A 23,539-nucleotide genomic window follows, 5' to 3' on the forward strand; every position below is an offset into this window, starting at 1 on the left:
CTGTTTCCCAGAGAAGCATAGCTGTGTTCTTCATATTGGTGAGAGTATGTCCTACTCTCCTGATACGCTGTTGTAAGAGACTGCTATGCTATGAATGCAAGAAAAAACCGACCATGATAGGGAGGAAGGAGGGATCTAAATGGGAGACGGAGAAAGTTCCCAGAGGTAAAAGAATAGTTGAAAGAAGGGGAAGTGGAGAGGACCAGTAAAATAAGTACTTGGCTTAAGTCCATCGACAGGTTCAAATGCCTCTCAGTGAGAGTGTTAGTATCCCAAGCTCAACAAGTCTGAAACAAGTTCATCACTTTATTTTTGGTAATAGTTTGTTACTCAGGAGCTGTGGTGGTTCAACAGTTAAGTGCTTGGCTGCTAACTGAAAGGTTGGAGGTTCAAACCCACCCAGTGGCTTCGAGGGAGAAGAGACTTAGCAATCTGCTTCCATAAAGCTTATGGCCAAGAAAATCCTAGGGGGCAGTTCTACTCTGTCTGCTATGAGTCAGAATTGACTCAAAGGCACCAAACAACAACAAAATGCAAGTGTGTAAAGACAATCAGAGCCAGGTGCTTAATATTGCCAGTATTCACGGCAGGTGAGAGGGCACCTGGTTTTATATAACTTTAACTATGATATTTTTCCATTACGGGGAGAAGAGAATATATAATTTTCAAAGTAGTATATACTGTATATAAGATGATGCCCATCAGAGAAACAATATAATCTGGGCCATACCCCAGAAGTGCAGGGCATCCAAGGTGGTCTCTGGATTGGTCCTTTCCTATTCTTCCATTCTCATCTTTCATAATTCAGCTTCTCAGCAAACTGTTAATGGCTCTCTGAACAAAACACATCAATTCACTTGACCCCTTCAGCCTAAAATGCCTCCCTTTACTCTCAACCCCCTAACCTAACTAACTGTTCCTTATCTTTGGGATATCCATCAGGCATTGCCTTCTCCAGGAAGCTAGCATTCCTCACTCTTCAGTGCTCCTTAGTAATGATGATGATAACAGCAGCTAAGATGTAGAGAACACTTCATCTGTGCCAGGCTATGTTATAAGCAGTATGCAGTATCAACTCAACTCATCTTCACAATAATCCTACCAAGTAGGTGCTAATAATATCCCCATTTCACAGATGAAACACTGAGGCACAAAGAGATTAAGTAACTTTCCCAAGGACACAACACTGTTCAGCCAACATTTGTAAAAATGATAAAGCCAGTATTTGAACCCAAGCAGTCTGGCACCAGGGTCTGTGCCCTAATCACTAGTCTATACTGTTTTTATGTGATTAAATATGAGACTGATTCTTGCTACTGCAAGGTATACAACACTCTTGACTGTCTTGTTAGGCATTTATGATCAAGCAGATGCTAGGATTGGAAGTGCATTTCTCTATAAATACTAAATCCATAATATCAAATACTTCTGAAAAGTATAAAATATCTTTCAAAAATATCTTGGTTGAAACTTAATTTTTTCAAAAATATGTAACTATAACTGGCACACCTAAAATACATTAGGATTTATCATTCCTATGATAAGAAAAACGTACTAGAGTTTCATGAAAACCCTTGGCAATTTGAATATTATATGATACTAAATTACACTATAATTATTTCAAAGGTCAAGAATCTTAAACATTTAGTCTTAAAATTCTCTACCTGGGTGATGCAATCAGAAAACTAAAGTATGTATGAAAATATTTAATTATACAAAACAAGTAGAAATCTACTAATTTAATAACCTTTAAATAAAATGTACAACATTTTCCCACATGGGCATTTTCTTCCCTCTATTGCATAAAATGAACTTTTGGAAAGAGCACTTTTTAATGAATCTGAACACACTTTTCTTTTCCCACGCTAGTTTCAAGGAAGAAGAGGATAAAGTGGTTTGGAATACAACACGATCATTTATTAACTCACTGGAAATTCTACAAAGCTATTGTGCTGGGAGCCACTGGACATTTAAAAAAAAAAAAAAAACAAAAAGACGGTGACTCAGACCCTCTAGTCTTTTAAGGAATTTATAGTCTAGCGTGGTAGGATCACTGACACAGAGCACAGGTGTAAAAACTCTTCTTGAAATTTTAGTAGGAAGGGCTTCAAGAAGGGAAATGTATATCGATAGGAAGGTTTCCTGTCTACCTACAGTTGTAACACCATCAGCATCCACTGTGACATCAGACTGGCCAGTAAATTACTGTTTTTCTCAGAGAACTTTAATAAGGCAAAATAGCACAGTGGTTAAGAACATGGATTCTGGAGCCAGACTGTCTGGGCTTGAATCTCAATTCTGACATGTACCAACTGACTTCAGTTGGTTCACTTAACTCTTTGTTCCTCAGTTTCCTCACCTAAAATTAGGTAATTACATAGAGTTAAGAGTTAGGTTTAAGAGAATTACAGTGTTGTTGGGAGGACTGAACGAGTTCACGTGAGTGAGGAGGTAGAACAGTGCCTGGTGCACTGAAGACACTCTCCACGTGCATCAATGTAGCTTCAAAAGAGACTGTGATGATGGTATGACGATTTGCACTCAGGTTTAGATAACCCACAGTGAAACACATGCTAAAACATCTGTCATCCTGCAAACTCAGTCATGTGGCTTGTTCAATCCTTACTTCTACTTAAGCAATGGCCCACGTCTTAGTAGTGTTTCCCAAGCTTGGGCAGCAGAAAGGCCCTTAGCACTCTTAATGGAACAGTATGAAATATTTAAATATTTAATCCCATCATCTGAACCAGAAAAATATCTGTCTAACTTGTCAATATTACTGATGTGCAATATAAAAATCACAAACACAAGCACTGTGTACCCAGAAAAACTATACATCATCCAGCCAGGCAGAGTGAGTTGTTTTTGAGGTTTTTCAGTTAATATTATTTTGTTGTTTGCTCAGTTTGCTGCCAGAAGTCCAGGAATAAATGATGTAGACTTAAGAAAAATATGAAAGAAAAAGAAAAAACTGAGAAGTTAGCCATCAAATCCTCCTATTATTATTGCTTAAAAAAAAAAAAAAAAGTAACTCCTATCTGTTTTTATTTGTGTAACAAATCATTCTTGTCCAAGACCTACTATTCTCATATATCAAACACGTGCTGTCCAGTGGATTCTGACTCATGGCAACCCTGTGTGTGTCAGAGTACAAATGTACTCCATGGGATTTTCAATGGCTGATTTTTTAGAAGTAGATCGACAGGGCTTCCGAGGTGCCTCTGGGTGGATTTGAAACGCCAGCCTTTCAGTTAGTAGCCGAGCACTTAACCACTGGCGTCACCCAGATGCTATCCTTGTTCACCAAAACCATTTCTAATGTTGACCTGTTCTGCTCAGCAAATTTTAGACTTCTCCTCAACCAGGGATCACATGTTCTGTACAGCGAGAGACCTTTCCTGATAGTGAAGCAGTTTTGCTGTAAAAAGGGAATTGCAGAATCTCGGAGCCAAACCAAACTTTGAAGTTCATCTAATATAAACCCTTCATTTTGCAGAAAGATCAGGCCCAGAGAAACTCAAATCCCCCAGTTAGCTGTCTACCAGCTTAGTGTTTTTTGCTCATTACAGACCGCTGCCAGAAAGTAAACTTCAAAACTAAAAGTCAGAAGAAACAACAAAATTTTATGGCACGACCTTAAATAGCAGCAAAAAAACATGACGCAGTATAATTTTGATAAAATTCTGAGGAAATATGAAATAGGACAACAGAATTTTAAGCAATCACAGTAAAAGAAACCTCCATTGGCGAAATTCTATAGCCTAGTAGCAGCACTGTGGATAGGACGCACTTCCCATGTCCCCAGCTGAATTGGGGCAGTTTTTGTGATAGGAGTAGGGCTATGTGGGACTTCCCTCATCAGATCTATGGTCTGTCACAAGTGCAAGTGTATGTGTGTGACTAGAGGGACACGGGGAGGGAGAGAGAATGGGGGGAGAGAAAGAGGAAGAGCGGAGAACTGTATCTCACTGGTGTACTCTTAATTTTTGTCCTCTTTCATGTTATTTATAAAGCTGCACTCAGACATAGCATTAAAGTAAGAAAATAATGGAAATTTTTATAAAGATTCCATAAACTACTTCAAGTTGGATTCATATGCAAATGCTACCATTCTCTAACATTAAAACGAGTAAACATGCAATGGAAAACAAGAGGTTAGGGGTGTAATAAGTAAATTCAAATGTATAAAACAAGTAGATTTCACTTGCATTATTTCACCCAGTCACCTAGAAGCCAAGAGCCTCTAAAGAAAATTGCATTGCCTTCCCAACTCCTTGGAGAGACCGTTTAGTTAAGAGCCTACCTACGCTCCTGAGATGACCATACAGCTTACATGTCAAACTCATTTTAAAGTGTCAATCATGTCCTTTTCAATCTAATTAGTTTGGAAAGTAGTGTCACTGACCTAGAACTATGCAGACTATTTATTAACATATCATTTGATCCAACCTAACGCTTTTACCTCAGTTGAGTTTGAGACACCTGTAGCCGAAATGTAATATCCTTTCCTCTATTCATTACCGGTAACTCTCCACACAATTTCCTATTTACAGCTCAATTTATCTCTATGAATAAGCACGGCCAGCTTCACAGAGGCATCTCACAGAATTTCCCTTATTTAAGACTTCAGGGCAATTAAAACAAGAAGGTAAAGGGATTAAGGAAAAAATTATCTATCTATCTACAGGTATATAGCAGATTTGAGTTTTTAAATACTCAGAATTGTTAAAGGGCAGGGAGAGATAGAGGAGAGGAATATGAATACACTAGTGAAAATCTGGGACCTTAAATATGAGAGGAGGCTTTTAATACAGACAACGAACCATATAAAAGGAAGCTGCAGACTAACTGTCATCACATGGGTATGTTTTATAATAAAGAAGAACTTCGTCAGGTTCATAGCATTTAATCTGGCATCAGCCAGGCCAAGAATAGGATTAGGTTGAAATGGATGAAGTAATAACTAGCTCCCGTGAGCTGAGATCACAGCCAAGTGTGTCTAAGGGAGGCGCTAATGGACAGACCACGGAGAGCTTGGAATCTAGAATCCAGCCGTGGACAGGGCTGACGGGGGAGTGGGGGTGGCAGCATAGTGGCTGCAAGATGCTGGTCGGTCAAGCAACAGAGATCACCTGGCCTACTCTCTGGCAAGAGCATGAAAATTTCCAAGTCTTTTTCCAGTTTTAGCTTTGTGTATTTAAGAACCAATTTGCAAGACAAAAATACAAGCCAGTAGTCTTCACTTTGAACCATAGAATAGCATACCGCATCAGGGAAGGAAAAATACTCTCACACAATCATATACGCCAACAAAATGTTGGATTCATATTTTTAAATATGGCATTAAAAAAAGAAGTTACTAGCAGTTATATTTAAAGTAATGACAATTCACTCTAGAAGATGATATCTAAAAGCCGGATGTCAGCAGCCAGGGCTCTTTTCTATCCTATGCTTTCCTTTGGGGAAGGTAAGTTGCATTTTATCAAAATTCCTGTTCGTCTAAATATAAGCAAGATTCTTCAATGATGTTTACTTCATCAAATAATTACTAGTAAATATGATTTTACATCAGCTTCAAGAAAATATGCACATATAGCAAACTTACCTTCAGGCGAAGAGCCTGTCTTTTGGGAAAAGACGGCATTTACTTTACTCTTCTTACTGATATCACTGTTCACAGACAAGCTGGACTGAATTTTTCTATGCATTTTTTCAGAAACGGGTGCGGAAAGCTTGTGATTGTCTGCAGATACATGTTTGACCCCATGGTGAATTCCATTCCCATTGCTCAGACTTGTGTGGCCGTTTTTTATCTTGCTTATTTCCTCCTCACTCGACTCCTGTGCTGAAGTTTGAAGCAGGGGCAAGCGCTGAGGTTGGGCTAAATTGAAAAACAGGAAAAATGTATTCAGTTAAATACATTCAGTAACAGTTTTTTTTTTTTTTTTGGATTTTAACCATGATAGTAAAAATGAAGAAGAGAAAAAGAAAATACAGTAAAACCTGTGAAAACCGGAACTTGTGTGTCATGAATTGAATTATATCCCCCCAAAAATGTATGTATCAACTTGGTTAGGCCATGATTCCCAGTGTTGTGTGGTTGTCCTCCATTTTGTGATTGTAATTTTATGTTAAAGAGGATTAGGGTGGGATTGTAACACCCTTACCAGGTCACATTCCTGACCCAATGTAAAGGGAGTTTTTCCTGTGCCACCTTTTACCTCTCAAGAGATAAAAAGGAAAGGGAAGCTAGCAGAGGGACAGGAGACTTCATACCACCAAGAAAGCAGTGCCGTGAACAGAGCGCATCCGTGTGCAGAGAAGAAGCTCCTAGTCTGGGAGGGGTCAGAGGGGGGGCTAAGATTGATAAGAAGGCCAACAGAAACAGAAAGCCTGGAGCTGACGCCCTGAATTTGGATTTTTAGCCTACTTTTTTTTACTGTAAAGAAATAAACTTCTCTTTGTTAAAGCCATCTATTTGTGGTATTTCTGTTATGCAGCACTAGATGACTAAGACTGTATAAGGTAGAAACCTGTCAGAGAAGGAAAACGAAAACATTTTCCACTAAAATGAATGCTAGAAAAGTGGTCAGACTACACTCTGTCAAAGGCAGACAACTTGAGAGACCCAGAAAAAGAAGGCAGTCCTGTCAAGTTCCAGGTCTCAAAATGTCACTGTATTACTAGGTGGGTTTTTTCTAACAAATATGGACACTGCTGTTGTTAGGTGCTGTGGAACTGATTTCAATTCATAACAACCCTATAGGAAAGAGCAGAACTGTCCCATAGGGTTTTGTAGGCTGTAATCTTTATGGGAGCAGATCGCCAGTTCTTTCTCCCCAGAAGTCTCTGGGTAGGTTCAAAACGCCGACTTTTTAGTTAGCAGCCAAGCACTTAACTGCTTTGCTGCTAGGGCTCCTTAGTATGGACATCAAACCTAGTATGGACATAGAGAAAGCATAATTAATAATTACAAAAGGAAAAAATTGAAGCTGGATTGTCAAAGGTAACTTTGAGCGAGGGATATAACAACAGCAGAGGAATGCTTTTTTTAAAAGAAAATTTAAATTGGAAACCTGAAAAAGTAATTCAACACTCATCCAGCAAGCATTGGTGGTTTTCTTTGTGCCAGGCCCTCTTCTGGGTGCTATAAACACAACAATATTACCTAAATACCCCTGGCAATGAAAAATTACTCAATTTTTGAAATCTTTCGAGATAAAAAGAAAGGAGCAATGAATTCAGGTATTTGAAGCTCAACAGCATATAGAAGAACACACTTTCAAAAATAATTCCATTTTAAATCCTGGAAAAGAAAATCTTTTCTATGTTTATTCTTTAATATGATTTAAAAATAATCCAATCGTGAAAAGTTGGGACTAGAAGGGAACTTCTTTATGTGGGCATTCTAGTGGCGCAGTGGTTAAGAGCTGCAGCTAGTAACCAAAAGTTCAGCAGTTCAAATCTACCAGGCACTCCTTGGAAACCCTTTAGGGCAGTTCTACTCTGCCGTACAGGGTCACTATGAGTCAGGATTGACTCAAAAGCAATGGGTTGATTTTGGTTTCCTTAGTTGGATTAAAAAAAAAAAAAGTATCTACCAAAATTAAACATTAATATTTCAGAAGTACCCCGATTTTGGTCAGGACCAAGAAATGAATGCCCACCTTCACCCTTCTTATGCAATGCTACACTATAGGTCCTGGGGAAAACAGTAAACAAGAAAAAGAACAGGTCAGAGTCCTGGAAAGGAAGAGAAAAATTTTTTGAGATGTGCCCATGATTTCAATGGTCTGGAGAAAAATCTAAGAGATTATAATTCTGAAAAACTGTATTAATTCAGCAAGATCAATATACCAGGAAGGTGATCTTCTTAACATGGGCAGTGGAGAAGGCGTTTGCTGGTCTTGGCAGTGGGGTGAAGCTTCCGGTGTCCGCTCCCAAGCAGTGGTGTGGTAGAGGGGCTATCATTAGAGAAGTCCCACTAATGGGGACAATCCTTGGCTGTTGAGATCTAGGGGATCCTATGTGTTGCTAATAAATTTATTTTCTATTTAAATTAGCCAGGAAGGATTCTGGTTTTTTGCAGCTAAGAACCCTGCCCTGCCCCCCTCCCCAAAATTAATCTGTTTACATTGGTTAAGTGATGAGATTATTACTAAAAATCACCCTCTACCTTGCATGTATAGATAAGTAAAGCTATTAATCATACCATCTCAGCAAAAGCAAGAAAAATTTATGATACAAATTTTACTCTATAATTTCTTAGAATTTTTAAATCTAAAACTGCTGTTTCAGTTAGTCTTCCTTTCTGTTTATGGTTTTAAAATTTAAATTGAATCTGAATACCAAGAACTCTTCTAACTAAAAAAATATTGCATGCAAAGCTGTCATAGTCATTGATGTATGTCTAAAAGGACTGAATACCTGTGGTCTGGGAACTGGCTAAAACTTGGTTCAGATTTTTGACACAGACAGTTTGCATGTGAGTAAATCTTTAGCACACCGCTGTTTAGTTTTTGTTCACATAAACTATGTATCTTGGGGGAAAAACATTTTAATATATCAAAACATTCTATTCATGAATGTGCATATCATAAGAAAAAGAACAGATGCTTTTTTTTTTACTTAATAAGCAAAAACATGCTTTCATATTAAAAAAATTCATATTAGGTCTATTAAAATTAATACCTGATTTATAAAACTAATATATGAAATCCTCTCACAATTTTTCAGTTCCACAGTGATAAACAAAGGGGGAACAAGTGCCTAAAAAGTAAGTATTTGGGAATACTATAAAGTAACACTAGTAAAATTTATCAAAATATTTTTATCTTTTCTCCTAATTTCTTACTTAAAAAAAAGGAAAAAAGAAGAAAAGGATACTTGTCTGTTTAGCAGCTGTGTATGCCCTTCTCATAACTAAAATATGCAATCAAGGCATCTGTAAAAGGAGATCTATTTCTTAAGAATGTGCAACTGTTTGATTTAGAGATTAATTTGCTGTTCCTGTAACCTCTTGTATCAACTAGAATGACATCATAATGACTGCTATTGAGCATAAACCTAGTGATGCATATGTATTTAAAGGGATGCCAAAGAAGCCAGTTAAGCCTAATTTGGTGTTCCTTCCAGGGTGCTTTCCAGTAATCTCACCAAATAAATGAAATGTTCTAGGGCCACTTCTTCTCTGAATAATTCACGCAATCTGAGAGCCTGGTGAAGTCGAAATGTCATTGACCAATGCTCGGAAGATGACTTAGCAACTCAAAAATGTCCTGTTGTATAAATTCTGAATTACTCTATAACAGTTAAGTATGCTCAATAACTAAAAATAAGGGTGGAAAAAGACAACTGTGTCTTGCCACCAAATTCTAAAATTGACAGATTTGACCTTTCTCTGCTATCAAAATTGACTATTTGCAAATTACTGTATATGGTGGGAGTGATATTCTACCACATCCTTAACAATTTATCTACATTTCAATCTTCAAAATGATATCTATTTCTGGTGGCAGTTAAATGATAGTACATTCATTCTTGTTTCCCTGTTATCTAATTATTTTTACCAACATTTGTATTATGGTCAGGTAACCAAGTATTATCTTTTCACGTCAGTTTTGAACACTGAAACACAACTTCTTAGTTGAATGATTTTGCTAGATGATTTTGCTAGATGATTTTGCTAGATGTACACAGTACATAAGTCTAATAAAAACTGGATAAACCCTAAATATACTTGTTATCTGAACTGATACTTACATTAACTTTAGGGCTAATTTTTCAAAAGGAAGAGTTGAATCTTACAGTAAAATTACCATTGCAACCACGCAAGAAACATACGATTTTATTCTTGAGTAAGAACAAAAACGTCCAACCAATTAAGCCACAACTACATAGCTTAAAACAGAATTTTTTTCCTTATTGTGTAAAAGTTGTGTATGGCTTTAAAAAAAAAAAAAAAGCACGCTAATAAGGGAGCGACACAATGCTTCTTAAAACACAAGTGACGCCTAGGGACTCTCGCTCTCCCTTTAATGATCCACTGCTCTCATTCAGCTGTCTTTCTTTTTTCAAATCTTTACATATGTGACAGCTCTCCAAAGTAGACCATAGACCATCTGGCATTTTCAGAGGTGTAACTTGTGCAAATTCAGCTCTATTGGGAGCACACTGCTATCTTCCGCCTGCGTTATAAAGGGACAATAGAATGTAGAACTTATGAGTTGTTTTGAATTATTCATTTTTTTGCCTGTATATTCAAGAAATTTTACAAACTCTGCATTTTGTACTACATAATCACATGCGTTAAAGGTACAAAGAAACTTTTTGACACCTCTTTTCTACAGAAAGCTGCCATTTTGTTTGATATGTGAACATTCAGCGTCTGTTATATCATTCTAAACAGGATGGGCGCTGTTACAAAAGACCCCATTTTAAACTTCCTCTATGTGAGCAAAAAAAAAAAAAGTATTCTTGATATTCAGTAACGAATGCAATACACATCAAAATTTCAAATACCAGTTATATGAACATTCAGCATCCTCCAACCTGGATCACATTGGTCACCGCTTACCATATGTGTAAAGATTTTTTTTTTTAAACCACTGCTCACACAATGCAGCATGATTGTAATTTTAATATCCATGATGAGTAGTTACAAAGGTCTTAAGAAATGCTGTGCTCTCTAGGTTCAAATGTTTTCAATCAGAAAGAAAACCCATAGAATTAGGTCTAGTGATTTTCAATAAGAATAATAAATAAGGGAGTAATGAGTCACTAGCATGAACTTCTTTTGATAAGAAAAAATTTTTTAAACTAGGTGATATTGTAGCCAGTAATTTTTTTTTTAATAACTATACTCAAAACTGCAGCTGCTGCAGTAGCAATATAAAGCAATATTTTTCTGTGGCATATAATCTATTAGTATGTGCAAATTATCTTCAGTCACTGGTCTCTTTTGCACAAGTAAGATTTAATAAAATTACAAAAGAATTCTCATGCCTTTTACTCAGTTTAAATGCTTGTTGTATACATACTCAGAATCAAATTTAAATGCTTATGATTTTAAATTGCCACTAACAAAATGATCAAAATAGAATATGAAGGGGGTAAAGACTTGGTGTGAATGTGAACTGCTCCTTCCGTAGTTACAATGGGCTCAAACACTGCAGCGACTGTGAGGATGGGCAGGATCGGGCAGTTTTTTGTTCTGTTGTACATAACCAACTCGACGGCACCAAACAAAAACATAGTTATTCCTTCCATAGTTACTGAGTTTTTACCGGGTACCCAGATGGGACACAAATGTGTGTATAGATATATATTTGTATGTATATACATCTACATGGAAACCCTGGTGGCGTAGCGGTTAAGTGCAACGGCTGCTAACTAAAGGGTCAGCAGTTCGAATCTGCCAGGCGCTCCTTGGAAACTCTATGTGGCAGCTCTACTCTGTCCTATAGGGTTGCTATGAGTCGGAATCGACTCAACGGCACTGGGTTGGGTTTGGTTTGATACATCTATACATACACACATGTGAAACAGTTTTTATATGTATATAACATATATATATTATGCACATGTATATAATAAAGGCTTTAAAAAGGAGGTGAAAGTTTACTTCAATGTGTTCTAACATGATAAAGCTATATTAGATTTTTTATTGCTATACAATTTGAATTTAGGCTAAAATAAACTACAACAAACCTAACAATTGTCCAGCTCTTTTATCACTTGATTCAAGCCTTTCTCCGTGTGCAGACCCTGGATTGACCTTGCTTCCCAACACTTCTAAAAGTCTGGAAGCTCCTGCCAGTCTCCGCATCTGTTTCCTTAGTTTCCTTCCGAGGACCTTCTGAAGTTTTCTATTTACCTCTTGGGCTTCTAAGCTCCCTCATTACACATCTGATTTCCCACCTTCATTTTATTTAATGTACATATTTAACATGTTGAAATGTACTTTGGAATTCTGATATTTTTTGGAATGTTGATAATTTGAGAATCCCAAGCAAATTCTATGATTACATGCCTGGGAACCAAGGTGGAGAGCCCTGTCTTATGATTGTATTATACCTTATAGCATTTTTAACAGTAATTTAGTTTTAATTCTTGCAAAATAAATCATGAGCATGACAGAGGCGGGAGGTATTTTTACCCAAAAGGGTAAATATCTTTAGAAGTTGTTTTTCATTTCATAAGGACAATATGGAAAGTATTTAAACACATTTAAGTAAATTACTGAGGTGGAAACTTCTAGCCTTTCCCCAAATCCATTTTCCCCATTGCCCTGGGCACATGCCTACAGCCCATTCTTCAGCCTTTCCTTACAGGGGAAGACAAGCGTTCCCTCTCTATACTTTCTTTTCTCATCTTGTGGACTGGGACATGGCAGCAACCCAGCTTTAACCACAGATGAAGAAAACGTCTTAAGGGATGTTGGAGAAACCAGACAGAAGGAACCCGCATGGCAGCAGGGGGCAGAGCCTATCACTGATCTGGAATGCTCTCTGATACTGTTACATGAGGAATAAACTTTTATCCTATTTAAGCTACTAGATTAATGCTGGGTCTCTTGGTTTTAAACCATTAATAGCGTCTATCAATGCCTACTAACAACATCTACATATATAATATACATAAACTGCTCAATGAGTCTAAAGGTACCAGATTCCATCAGAAAGAAACAGGAATATGTGAGCTGCAGTAGAAAGGCCACTGCCAAATTCACAGCCTCTGACGTGTGTAAGAAAGTAAATAAACTTTACAACATACGATCTGATTGTTACTGACATATAATAAAGGCACCGTGTAGTTTTGGAGGAAAAGTCTATCAGTCTTACTCTGCTATTTGAAGAGAATTACATAATTCATCAAATGTCCATCTTTACCATTGCTGGGGGATATCAAGTAGAGTGACTAACCATCCCATTTTGCTCAGGACTGAGGATGTTTCCGGAACGCTGAACTTTTAGTTTTAAACCCCGGAGACTCCCAAGCAAACCGGGACCAGTTGGTCACCTTTATATCAGGAGCAATGTGTGCTCAACTGCTATAGCTGTCCTCAACCAAGATACTGACACCAAAAAATAGCGTGAAGCACACACACTCTTGGAGTAAGTCAAACTAGGATTTGATTTAGAAAGTCTTTATTTTCTGGTTCTGTGATCCTGAGAAAGTTCCTTCACCTCCCTGGGTGTAGCGACTTTCGTTTGCAAAATAAGGGCCAATGAAGACCCTCATGGGATTACTGGGAGGCTTAACTCTCAGCCCATACCCTTTGTTTTCCTTCCTTCACTCTCTCCTACATAATTTCCCCCATTCTTTTTTTTTTTAAATCTTGCTTTGTTTGTTTGGATTTCCCTGTCTGGGTTGACTTCTGGTTGCTCTGCCCAGTGTTCTAGTCTTGGGTTGATATCTGATATTATTGATTTTCTAACCAAAGAACTCCCTTTAGTATTTCTTGTAGTTTTCATTTGGTTTTTATGAATTCCCTCAACTTGTGTTTATCTGGAAATGTCTTAATTTCACCTTCATATTTAAGAGACATAGTTTTGATGGATATATGATTCTTGGCAGGCAATTTTTTTCCTTCAGTTTTTTAAATATGTCATCCCATTGCCTACTTGCCTGCATGGTTTCTGCCGTGTAGTCTGAGCTTATTCTTATTGGATCTCCTTTGTAGGTGACTTTTTGTTTATCCCTCGCTGCTCTTATAATTGTCTCTTTATCTTTGGTTTTGGCAAGTTTGATTATAGTATGTCTTGGTGACTTTCTTTGAAGATCTACCTTATGTGGAGTTTAATGAGCATCTAGGATAGATATCTTCTCATCTTTCACAATACCAGGGAAGTTTTCTGCCAACAAATCTTCAATAATTTTCTCTGTATTTTCTGTTATCCCTCCCTGTTCTGGTACTACAATCACTCGTAGGTTATTTCTCTTGATTGAGTCCCACATGATTCTTAAGTTTTCTTCATTCCTTTAAAATTCTTTTAACTGATTTTTCTTCATATATATTAGTGCCAAGTGATTTATCTTTGAGTTCAGAAATTCTAGCTTCTATTTGCTCAATTCTGCTCCTCTGACTTTCTATTGAGTTACCTAATTCTGTAATTTTATTGTTAATCTTCTGAATTTCTGATTGCTGCCTGTCTATGGATTTTTCCAGCTTATTAAACTTTTCATTATGTTCCTAAATAATCTTTCTATTCTCTTCAGTTGCTTTATCTGTGTGTTCCTTGGCTTGTTCTGTGTATTGCCTCATTTCCTTCCTGATGTCTTGAAGGGTTCTGTATATTAAACTTTTGTATTCTGCCTTTGGTAACTCCAGAAATGCACTTTCATCTAGAAGATCCCTGGATTCTTTGTTTTGAGAGCCTGTTGAGGTGATCATGGTCTGCTTCTTTATGTGACTTGATATTGACTGTTGTCTCCGAGCCATCTAAGTTATCGTATTAGTTTATGCTTGCTTACTGTGTTGTAGCTGCTTGCTTTGTTTTGTTTTGGTATACCCATATGGGTTACTTGAGTGAGCTATCTTGATTATTTTCGCCTTTGGAGCTGTGGTGTCCTGTCCCCAGCTGGCTAGAGCTGTTATCAGATATATCAGTCTAGGAGTCCATTCAGTTTTCTTGTATGAATTCAGCTCAGGTTTCCAGACAGCTGATATCAAGTCTGTGGTATAGATTCTGTCCTACAGTCTTAGAGGTGCAGGGGTGATTGGCGTATATACCCGTTTCTGATTGCAGCAGGGGGTCACGCTCTGAACAAGGTAGGGGGCTGTGAACCAACCCCCAACTGTCTCTGAAGAAAATGCGTCTCTGTTCCCTAGAGTGTGCTGGTGGGTGGGTTCTGCAGAGGGACCGTGGGCACCCAAAGTTTTTGGTTGTAAGGGCTGGGAGGTACCAGTCATCTTTGGAGCTGTCATGGGTGGCTGGGTGACCTGAGTGGAGCTACCAGTCCTTAGGTCCCTGTTGTGGGTAGGTGAGGACCTTGTTTAACAGGCAAAACAATGTCAAACATCAACACCCACCTCTCCACCTCATAGCTGAAATGGTTGAAGTTTGCCAACAAGGGCCTACTCTCCCGAAATAGGCCCACACAAGTCCATGCAGAAGGGAAAGGTGCTCAAGGTCCACGGACGGTTTATGCCTGGACAGGAGCCACTTCTGTCCTGAGCTCCCCTGGTTAATGGAGCTAGCAAATTATCTTTTCCCCCAGTTGCAAATTTTTTCCTTCCCCAAGGCCGGGAGGATGGCTCTAGGCGCTCACCATGGTCTAACTCAGGCCCAGGGATTCAGCTGCTGAAGCCAGCTTGGGGGTGGGGGGGTGGGGCGCAGTAAAATATACGCAAGTACTTAGCTTTTGCCAAGAGCGCCATTCTCCTCAGGTTCCGGAGGTGTTAGTGGGCTGTGTGGCTGGCTGCTTCTCCCTGAGGAAACGACGGCTGAACGCTAGTACCAGCCTGTCGCTGCCACTCCGAGAATGGTGCCTGAGGGCTCCCCGCGATTCAGGTTTGGTAACTCCTCTCCACTTCTGAATGGCCTCTTCCTCCCCCGCCCCTCAGTTCGTTGTCTAAGCTTGCCTTTGATGCACAGGGCTCCCAGGTTGTCACAAATACACTTGTTTCACTTGTTTTTTCGGGTCCTGAGTTGTAAAGAGGGCTCGACGGAAGTGTCTGTCTATTCTGCCATCTTGGCTCCGCCTCTCCCCCATTCCTTTTTGATTTACTATTTAGCTTTTATTTTTTTTCTGTGTTATTAAGATTTTTTTTTCTTATAAACCAATTCAACTTTTTTTTTAAAGTAGATAGGTTTCATATAAATACATGAACATTATCTTTCGTTTTCAGCAAAATTATGACTTGATAGAAAAATTAATTTAAAAAATAAGGATTTTTAAGAGAATCAATCGGCATTTTCTTTTAAATTTGTACGTAGTACTGAAAAGTCCCTAGACAGTAAACCAATGAACAGCAAAGGTCTCCTATTATGTTCTCTCCAGGTATAGCATTTCTTTAATGTTTATTTTTACCCTCAAATGAATGGCAAATTTGGCCTTACTTTATGCCAGCTGTTTTATAATATAGTTTTAAGTCAACCTATCTGGATAACATGAGCCCATTACTTACTCATTTGAGAATAGGAAAATCGCCGTTGAGGTTAGCAGGTTTTGCTGTAAATTGTCTCTTGCAAGCGTTACTGATACATGAAAAGATGACGCTATCTTCTCATATAATTCCGTAGCATAGGTGGTATTTATATTTGCTCCTTTTGCTCCCTGTCTCTGTATTTCCTTCGCTTGAGTCAACTGCTATTGTAACCTCTGCCTATAATTATTTGTAATGGCATAAAAAATACAGGAGCCCTGGTGGCGCAGTGGTTAAGCACTCAGCTGCTAAATGAAAGGTCAGTGGTTTGAACCCAACAGCCGCTCTATGGAAGAAAGATGTGGCAATCTGCTTCCATAAAGACTACAGCCTTGGAAACCCTGTGGGGCAGTTCTACTCTGTCCTATAAGTTCCCTATGAGTCGGAATGGACTCAATGGCAATGGGTTTGGTTTTTTTGGTCACAATAAACACATATAAATAAATAATTCTATAATTTGTATTTAAATATCTTACAGAAAATAAACGACTTAAACTGCATGTTCTATAGGGCAAAAAAAATGATAATTCAATAAAAAGATAATATGAAGGCATGATCTTTTTAAAATCTATTTTACATACTAAAATTTTTATAATATAGGGTTTCCTTATAAGGAATAATGTCTTCATTTTTTTTTAAAGAATCACCCCTGAAACTTCTGAGAGATAATAATGGGCATATTTTGAACAGATACGTTTGTTATTATTATTATTTTTTAATATTAAAGTCATTCCTTTTGGTTTTAAAAGAACCAGTTAATGGGAAAGCAGAAATTGGCAAAGTCCTACTGTTACTATACATGGTCCAACATATAAGCTTTCCACAGAATGCCCAAAACAATAGCATGGCAAAAATTATGGGGTGACTACTACTCATATTTCAATCTCCAGACCATCAATTAAACATATCTTCAACCTTACTGGTGTCCCACCATAAGGTTTATAGGAAAAGAAAAAATACGTATTAGTAGTATTTATTTTTATAAGTAATTATTTCAACAGCAGTTGACAGTCTATCACAGCATAATAGGACATATTCAAATATTTTGTTTTTCAGTAAAATTTCAGAAATATTTCACTTAACCAAGTTCAACACCTTAAAACACTGAGCAACTTACATATACTTTAGGAAAAATTAGGGTAGATAAATAGCAAAGGAAAGCCTACGAAGAAATCTAAGGATTTGAAATACCAGAAGTCACCTAGAGGCTCTACAGTTTGATTACAGCATTCATGGATGGTAAGAAGGTTAAGAGGAAGACCCCCGATGAAGAAGCATGCCCTTCTCGTAGATTTCAACTTAATAAACATGTGACACACTTGCACAGACACAGAGCTGCTTTCTGATATAGGTCCTAGATGAAGTCCTGCCTTTGGGTCCCTTCAGCTCTCCTCTATGTGATATAGGCTTTCTGGTAAGGTGAGCATACAAGTTCAAAACTTGAAACTGAGGCATATCATCTAATACAAGACCGTGTATCAGGAGTAGGCTGTTGAACCGTGAAACTAGCTGAGTAAAGGCCAGAATGGGACAATGAGGATCACTCCATCCTACACAGGAAATCAGCAGTCAGCGTTAATCAACAGCAAAGTAGTGAAAATAAACTGCCATCAATTCTTCGGACTCACATCATGCATACACTATGGCTGGTGCTTTAGGGTATTTTGGGAAAACTGTTCATATATTAATATATTGGAATTCTTGTGGTCTTCACTAGATGCTATATTAAAAGTATAAACATTTTAACTGGCCAAGGCGAAAGCCAACTAGAAAAAGCTGGTAGCTTTATTAAGGGAGGAGCCCCGGTGGTGCAGTGGCTAAATGGTGGGCTGCTAGCCAAAAGGTTGGCAGTTTGAATTTACCAGCCGCTCCTGGGAAACCTTGTGAGGCAGATCTACTCTGTCCTATAGGGTTGCTATGAGTCGGAACTGACTTGACGGCAACGGGTTTGGTTTTTTTTTTTTGGCTTTATTAAGGAAGTTCTTTTCAGCTGCAGGAAACACAACCACAGTCAGCAATGAGCAAATAAATTTGTTCTTGTGTAAACCCATAAAGGTCTGGATAGACAAATTTCAAAATTTTGTCTGGGTGCAAGAATTGGGAGTACAGGAAGGGCTGGATTTCAGCCCCCTCTTGCCTTTGTAAAGTTCACATTACACAACTAAAAGCAGCAGTCCTCGTAGCCAGTGATCTGGGACTACAGAAGTTCAGATAATCACACATTAGCCGTGTGATTTCAGCAGCCAAATTATTTGTTAGTCTAAATTTAGCCTGCTGATGGGAAAATGTGAAGTGTTAGAAAACAGGATGGAAGATACTAGGAAGGAGCAAGAAGATCTGTGGAAGACCGAAACCCCAGGTTCTCTCAAGTGCCTCCCCCACTCACTGCCCATCAGTAATTCATATAGTTCATTCACAAGGGACATAGTCTGGGAAGGAGCAGCAACCCAGGGCAAGCCTCACCACTCACAGAAGCAGAGCTAGTGACAGGGAGGCCTTAAATCGAGATAAAAGAAGATGGCTAAACAAACGTGGCAAATAACCAGAGTCAAAGATCATTATTTAATACAACTTTTGGTGCAGGTTACCAGAAAATGAAGTCCCCTACCACTGGGGTACTGATAAGCAACCAACGAAGATGTTAAACAAATTGTATTGCTAGCAAAATACCCAGCCTAGTAAATAAAGGCCTGTGACTATTCCACACTACAACATTCACCGAATCTAAATCCTTGTTACCAACAAGAACTGCTAAGGCCCCTACAAGAGACTCCTCCCCAAAGCCTTTCTCAGGTATGGCCATGAAGAACACCCAACAAGGGAAATCTTAGCAGATAAACCAGGGGTAAGCACATCCACTGGCCACAGAACTCAGGCCAAGGTCAGGGAAGGGACAACAAGATGCTTATGAGAGTCCCTGGCCATAGCATTTTTTGTACCGTTCCTAACCAGGGCAATATGGCATATTCCCTGGATCAGTACTGTACCTCAGAGTCTACACTGTGGCTGTTCTGTACTTCCTTCACCATTATATATAATCAAATATGTTTAAGGCATAAGTTACGGGGTCAAGAGTGGCTACATCCTAATTTCACCTAGATTAGATTTCTCAACCAGATCAGACGAGGAATAAACATCACCCAGAGGCCTGTGGAATAATGAACACAGGACACTAGCTCTAGATGCATCACCTGGATGTGACTTTGATTTGTCTTTCCTTGGGAACACAGAGCCCCAGTGGTACAATGGTTAAAAAGTTTGGCAGCTCAAATCTACCACCCGCTCCATGGAAGAAAACTCGTGGCAATCTGCTCCCATAAAGATTACAGCCTAGAGAACCCCATGGGGCAGTTCTACTCTGTCCTACAGGGTCACTGTGAATCTGAATTGACTTGACAGTGAGCAACAACAACCAGGCAGAGGCAAAGTGCATATATATACGTTTCTGTGAAGAACAAATCGATCTCATTTGATAAGAACATTTTAAACTTATATGTATGAGATCAAAAAATACCTATGTGTATACACCTAAATTGGGTGCTGATCAACCAAGGATTGCACCATAGTGGACGCCATCCTCTTCCTTCTGGTAGCAGCAAAGATATAAATGAAAATGGGACCTTGATTTGCTGACATGAACCTTTCACAAAAATAAAGTATTTTTAGTTGCATACTTTTTGTACAGTGAACTTGACAACACTGGATATTTTCTGACTTGCCTTGTTTACAATAACGAGTTCCTTAAGGACAAGATCCCCACCTTTTTAAGAGTTCCGTCAACCTTATCAGGCACATGCATGCTGACAAAGAGTCTTGTACAGTGTTCAGCACCCAGTGGACACCCAGTGAAAATTAACGGATGATGATGAATTATATTAGCTTTTAAGCTGTCACTTGATCCCAGTACATAACAACCTTCCTGAACAAATCAAGCAACAGTTTGGTATTCAATACCATTAGAAACTTCATCCTTCACCTTCATGAGTCTAGGGAATTGCTGTAAAAGCATAATATGAGGATGGGGGAGGTGTAGCAAAGATTCAAGAAATTCTCTCAATTATAACAAGGGAATTAAAGATTCAGTTACAGATATCATGCTATGTGTCGGGAAACGTATCAAACGTATCAAAAATACTAGCTAAAAGTTGATGCCAAATTATATATTTAAAAGGTTTTTTCCCCCTTACCCTGTAATAAAAGTAAACCCGTACTCTATGTACAAGTAAAACCGCAAGGTATCTCCTTGAGTTTTGAGCAATAGAAATGCAAATGAAGTTCCATTTAGGAGGTGTGGAATTAAGAAGAGGAATCTATGGGTTGCTACCTAGATATTTAAAAAAGTAAATTTATTTCTGGTATCTTATCCAAAGAAACTCACAAGAAAAGCAAAATTCCATTATTATGAATTCCCCAGAGCCTTAATAGAACTCATATTCTTCAAAGTTCATTCGTGAGAACTTGTTATTAGTATGACTCTTTACTCTTTAATCAATTCCCTTAAGATATGGCATGAGACAAGGACCTTTGCGTTTTAGTTCCAATAACAGCTCTCATTAGAGATGATGCTCTCTTAGACATCATTTGGACTCTGAACAAAATTCTAAGAACTGACTCAAACACTTGGATTGTCCTAATTATCCTGTCCAATCTTTATATGAAATCCTGGTGAGTTTCTTCCATGAAGAATTAATAAACATGCTCCTTATCCCACATTATAGAGCAATAATATTCAGAAAAAATTGTGCAATATAATTTTCCAAACCTAGAGAGGTAGGTTCACACATAAGGATTTTGAATTCTTCTTTACCTCTGAACAATAGGTTATAATCTAAAAATAACGGAAAGTTCTCAATATGAAAATGAATAAGTAAAAATCACACTATTTTCTCATTATTCTTATCCTGAGACTAAAATCTTTTCCCTTTACAGGGCTGCTTTAAACTACTGGAGTCTTGGTTTGGGAAATGTGAATCAGAGTATGGGGAAAAATTTAACCTCTATGGGATTAAAATGTTACCCAAAATATAAGCACCAGCAAATGTGTAAACACAGGGGGAAAAAAAAACTCATTAACCACATTTAAAGATTAACTTGATTGATACCATGTTACACAAACATTTCTTCCTCTAATTTTGCCATGAAAACCTACTGAATCCATTCAGGTTATCTTTGGCTGCAAAATAACTTAAGTAATTCATTATAAAATATTCGTTGAACACATACTGTGGTGCCAGGCACTGTTCTAGACATGAGGGCAAATGAACAAAATTTACAAAGCCCCTGATCTCACAGAACTTACACAGCTCATTTCAGGTTAACAAGAGATGTAGAGATAGGAAGGTTCTAGTACTAATTTTGCAGCTTAATATTGTTAATATTGTTAAAGATACAGGTTCTATCTTTTCACTGCTATCCTCAGCATGTCAGCTTTCTCATATTTTTCCCTCAGAGTCATAAGACTGACTGACACAGCTGCGGACACCACATTCAGAGATGACACCAACCCGTGAAAAAAAGAGGACATTCTTTCTTATTCTTTTTAAGACTATAAAACCCTTTCCCAGAATCCCTCCAGCAGGCCTCCCCTTGAGTCTTATTGGCCAGTAATGATCCAGAAACCAATCACTTGGAAGGAGAATAAGGTTACCATGATTGGCTGAGATTAATTAGAATTTGGCCCTGATGTTTTGATAACTGAACAAAATCAGTGCTCTCTTAAGAAAGATGGGGAGTGTTCAGTAGGCAACAGTTTCGACTGCACCCATGCTCTTTTTTTTTTTAAATTAACACAGAAAAGTATTGAGAATAATATATTATGCCTAGATATCTACCAGAAAAAAAAAATTAAAATTTTAGATATTTGCCTCAAGTAGACGAGTGTAATAATTTAAAAAATAAACAACAGATCCTACCCATTTTCTTAAATGGTTGAACACTAGTACCTTCTACCCTCAACTTCACTAACAAGTTAAATTTTGCCCCCTTAACAATCTCCTAGGCCAGTTTATCTTCCAAATTTTCATAACTATTGCTACTGACCCTGCTTCCCAGATATAACTTCTGCATATACTTACATGGCTCTACCCCTACCTTCCAAATCCATTGCCATCAAGTCGATTTCAACTCGTGCAATCTTAAAGGACAGAGCAGAACTACCCCAAAGGGTTTCCAAAGCTGTAATATTTATGGAAGCCAACTGCCACATCTTTTTGCCACAGAGTGGCTCGTGGATTTGAACCACCAACCTTTAGGTTAGCAACGGAGTGCTTAACCACTGGCCACCAGGGCTCCTTCTTGAATCAAAGCTTACCTGGGTAGATTCAAGGATCAGTACCCAAAGAAGTATTTCCAGGTGATCCTGATAGTCAACCAGATGTTAAACCACTGCTCCAAAGCAAGCTGTTACACGATAAACATTCTCTTTTACTGATTTATTACAGTGTTTAGCAACATCAACAATGTGCTATTTTTTTACATGTTGTTTCATTGGGAACTGGAGTCATATAAATCTGAATTTTAAAATTCCACGTTGATAACTTCATCTAGGGCCCATCAGCCTCACATGCAGCTTGGTACTGCAAAAATATTATCTTGGAGGTTTAGTCCTGGAGATAGGCAAATCAGCCATACTCAAACGACATCACCCAGTTTTTTTTTTTTTTTTTCCAGTAAGAAATCAGAGCGAGGGCAGTGAGAGCTAGTTCTCCCAATCACATAGGCAAAAGTCACTACACTCTTAAAATTTCAACACAACCAAGCCCAAATCATTCCTTACCTTTGGGAATCTCCTTCAGAAACAGAGAACACTGTCATGGATTGAATTGTGTCCCCCCAAAATATCTGTGTCAACTTGGCTAGGCCATGATTCCCAGTATTGTGTAATTGTCCACCGTTTTATTAACTGATGTGATTTTCCTCTGTGTTGTAAATCCTAAGCCTATGATGTTAATGAGGTGGGAGAGGTGGCAGTTGTGTTCATGAGGCAGGACTCAATCTACAAGATTGGATTGTGCCTTCAGCCAATCTCTTTTGAGATATACAATCTTTTGAGAGAAGTGAGCAGAGATAGGGGGACCTCATACCACCAAGAAAGCAGTGCTGGGAGCAGAGCACGTCCTTTGGACCTGGGGTTCCTGCCTGGAGAAGCTCCTACTCCCTGGGAAGGCTGATGAAAAGGATCTTCCTCCAGAGCCGACAGAGACAGAAAGCCTTCCCCTGGAGCTGACACTATGAATTTGGACTTCTAGCCTACTAGACTGTGAGAAAATAAATTTCTCTTAGTTAAAGCCATTCACTTGTAGTATTTCTGGTATAGCAGCACTAGGTGACTAAGATAAATACTAACTTTTATCTTTGACATTTTGAAGAGCTAATTTTGTTGTAACAAAT

General features: G+C 38.3%; 1 protein-coding gene across 2 annotated transcripts in view; it reads right to left on the reverse strand.

Annotated features, from left to right (window-relative positions):
* The window catches only part of MDFIC (MyoD family inhibitor domain containing), a 106,738-nt gene that overhangs the window by 26,557 nt on the left and 56,642 nt on the right, over positions 1-23,539 (reverse strand). For both annotated transcript variants that reach the window (XM_010587368.3, XM_064289793.1), the window contains exon 4: positions 5,606-5,881. In XM_010587368.3, coding sequence (XP_010585670.1) covers positions 5,606-5,881 — 276 coding nt within the window. The remainder of the gene's footprint in view (positions 1-5,605; positions 5,882-23,539) is intronic.

Source organism: Loxodonta africana, chromosome 8, assembly GCF_030014295.1.
Source record: "Loxodonta africana isolate mLoxAfr1 chromosome 8, mLoxAfr1.hap2, whole genome shotgun sequence".
Classification (NCBI taxonomy): Eukaryota; Metazoa; Chordata; class Mammalia; order Proboscidea; family Elephantidae; genus Loxodonta; species Loxodonta africana.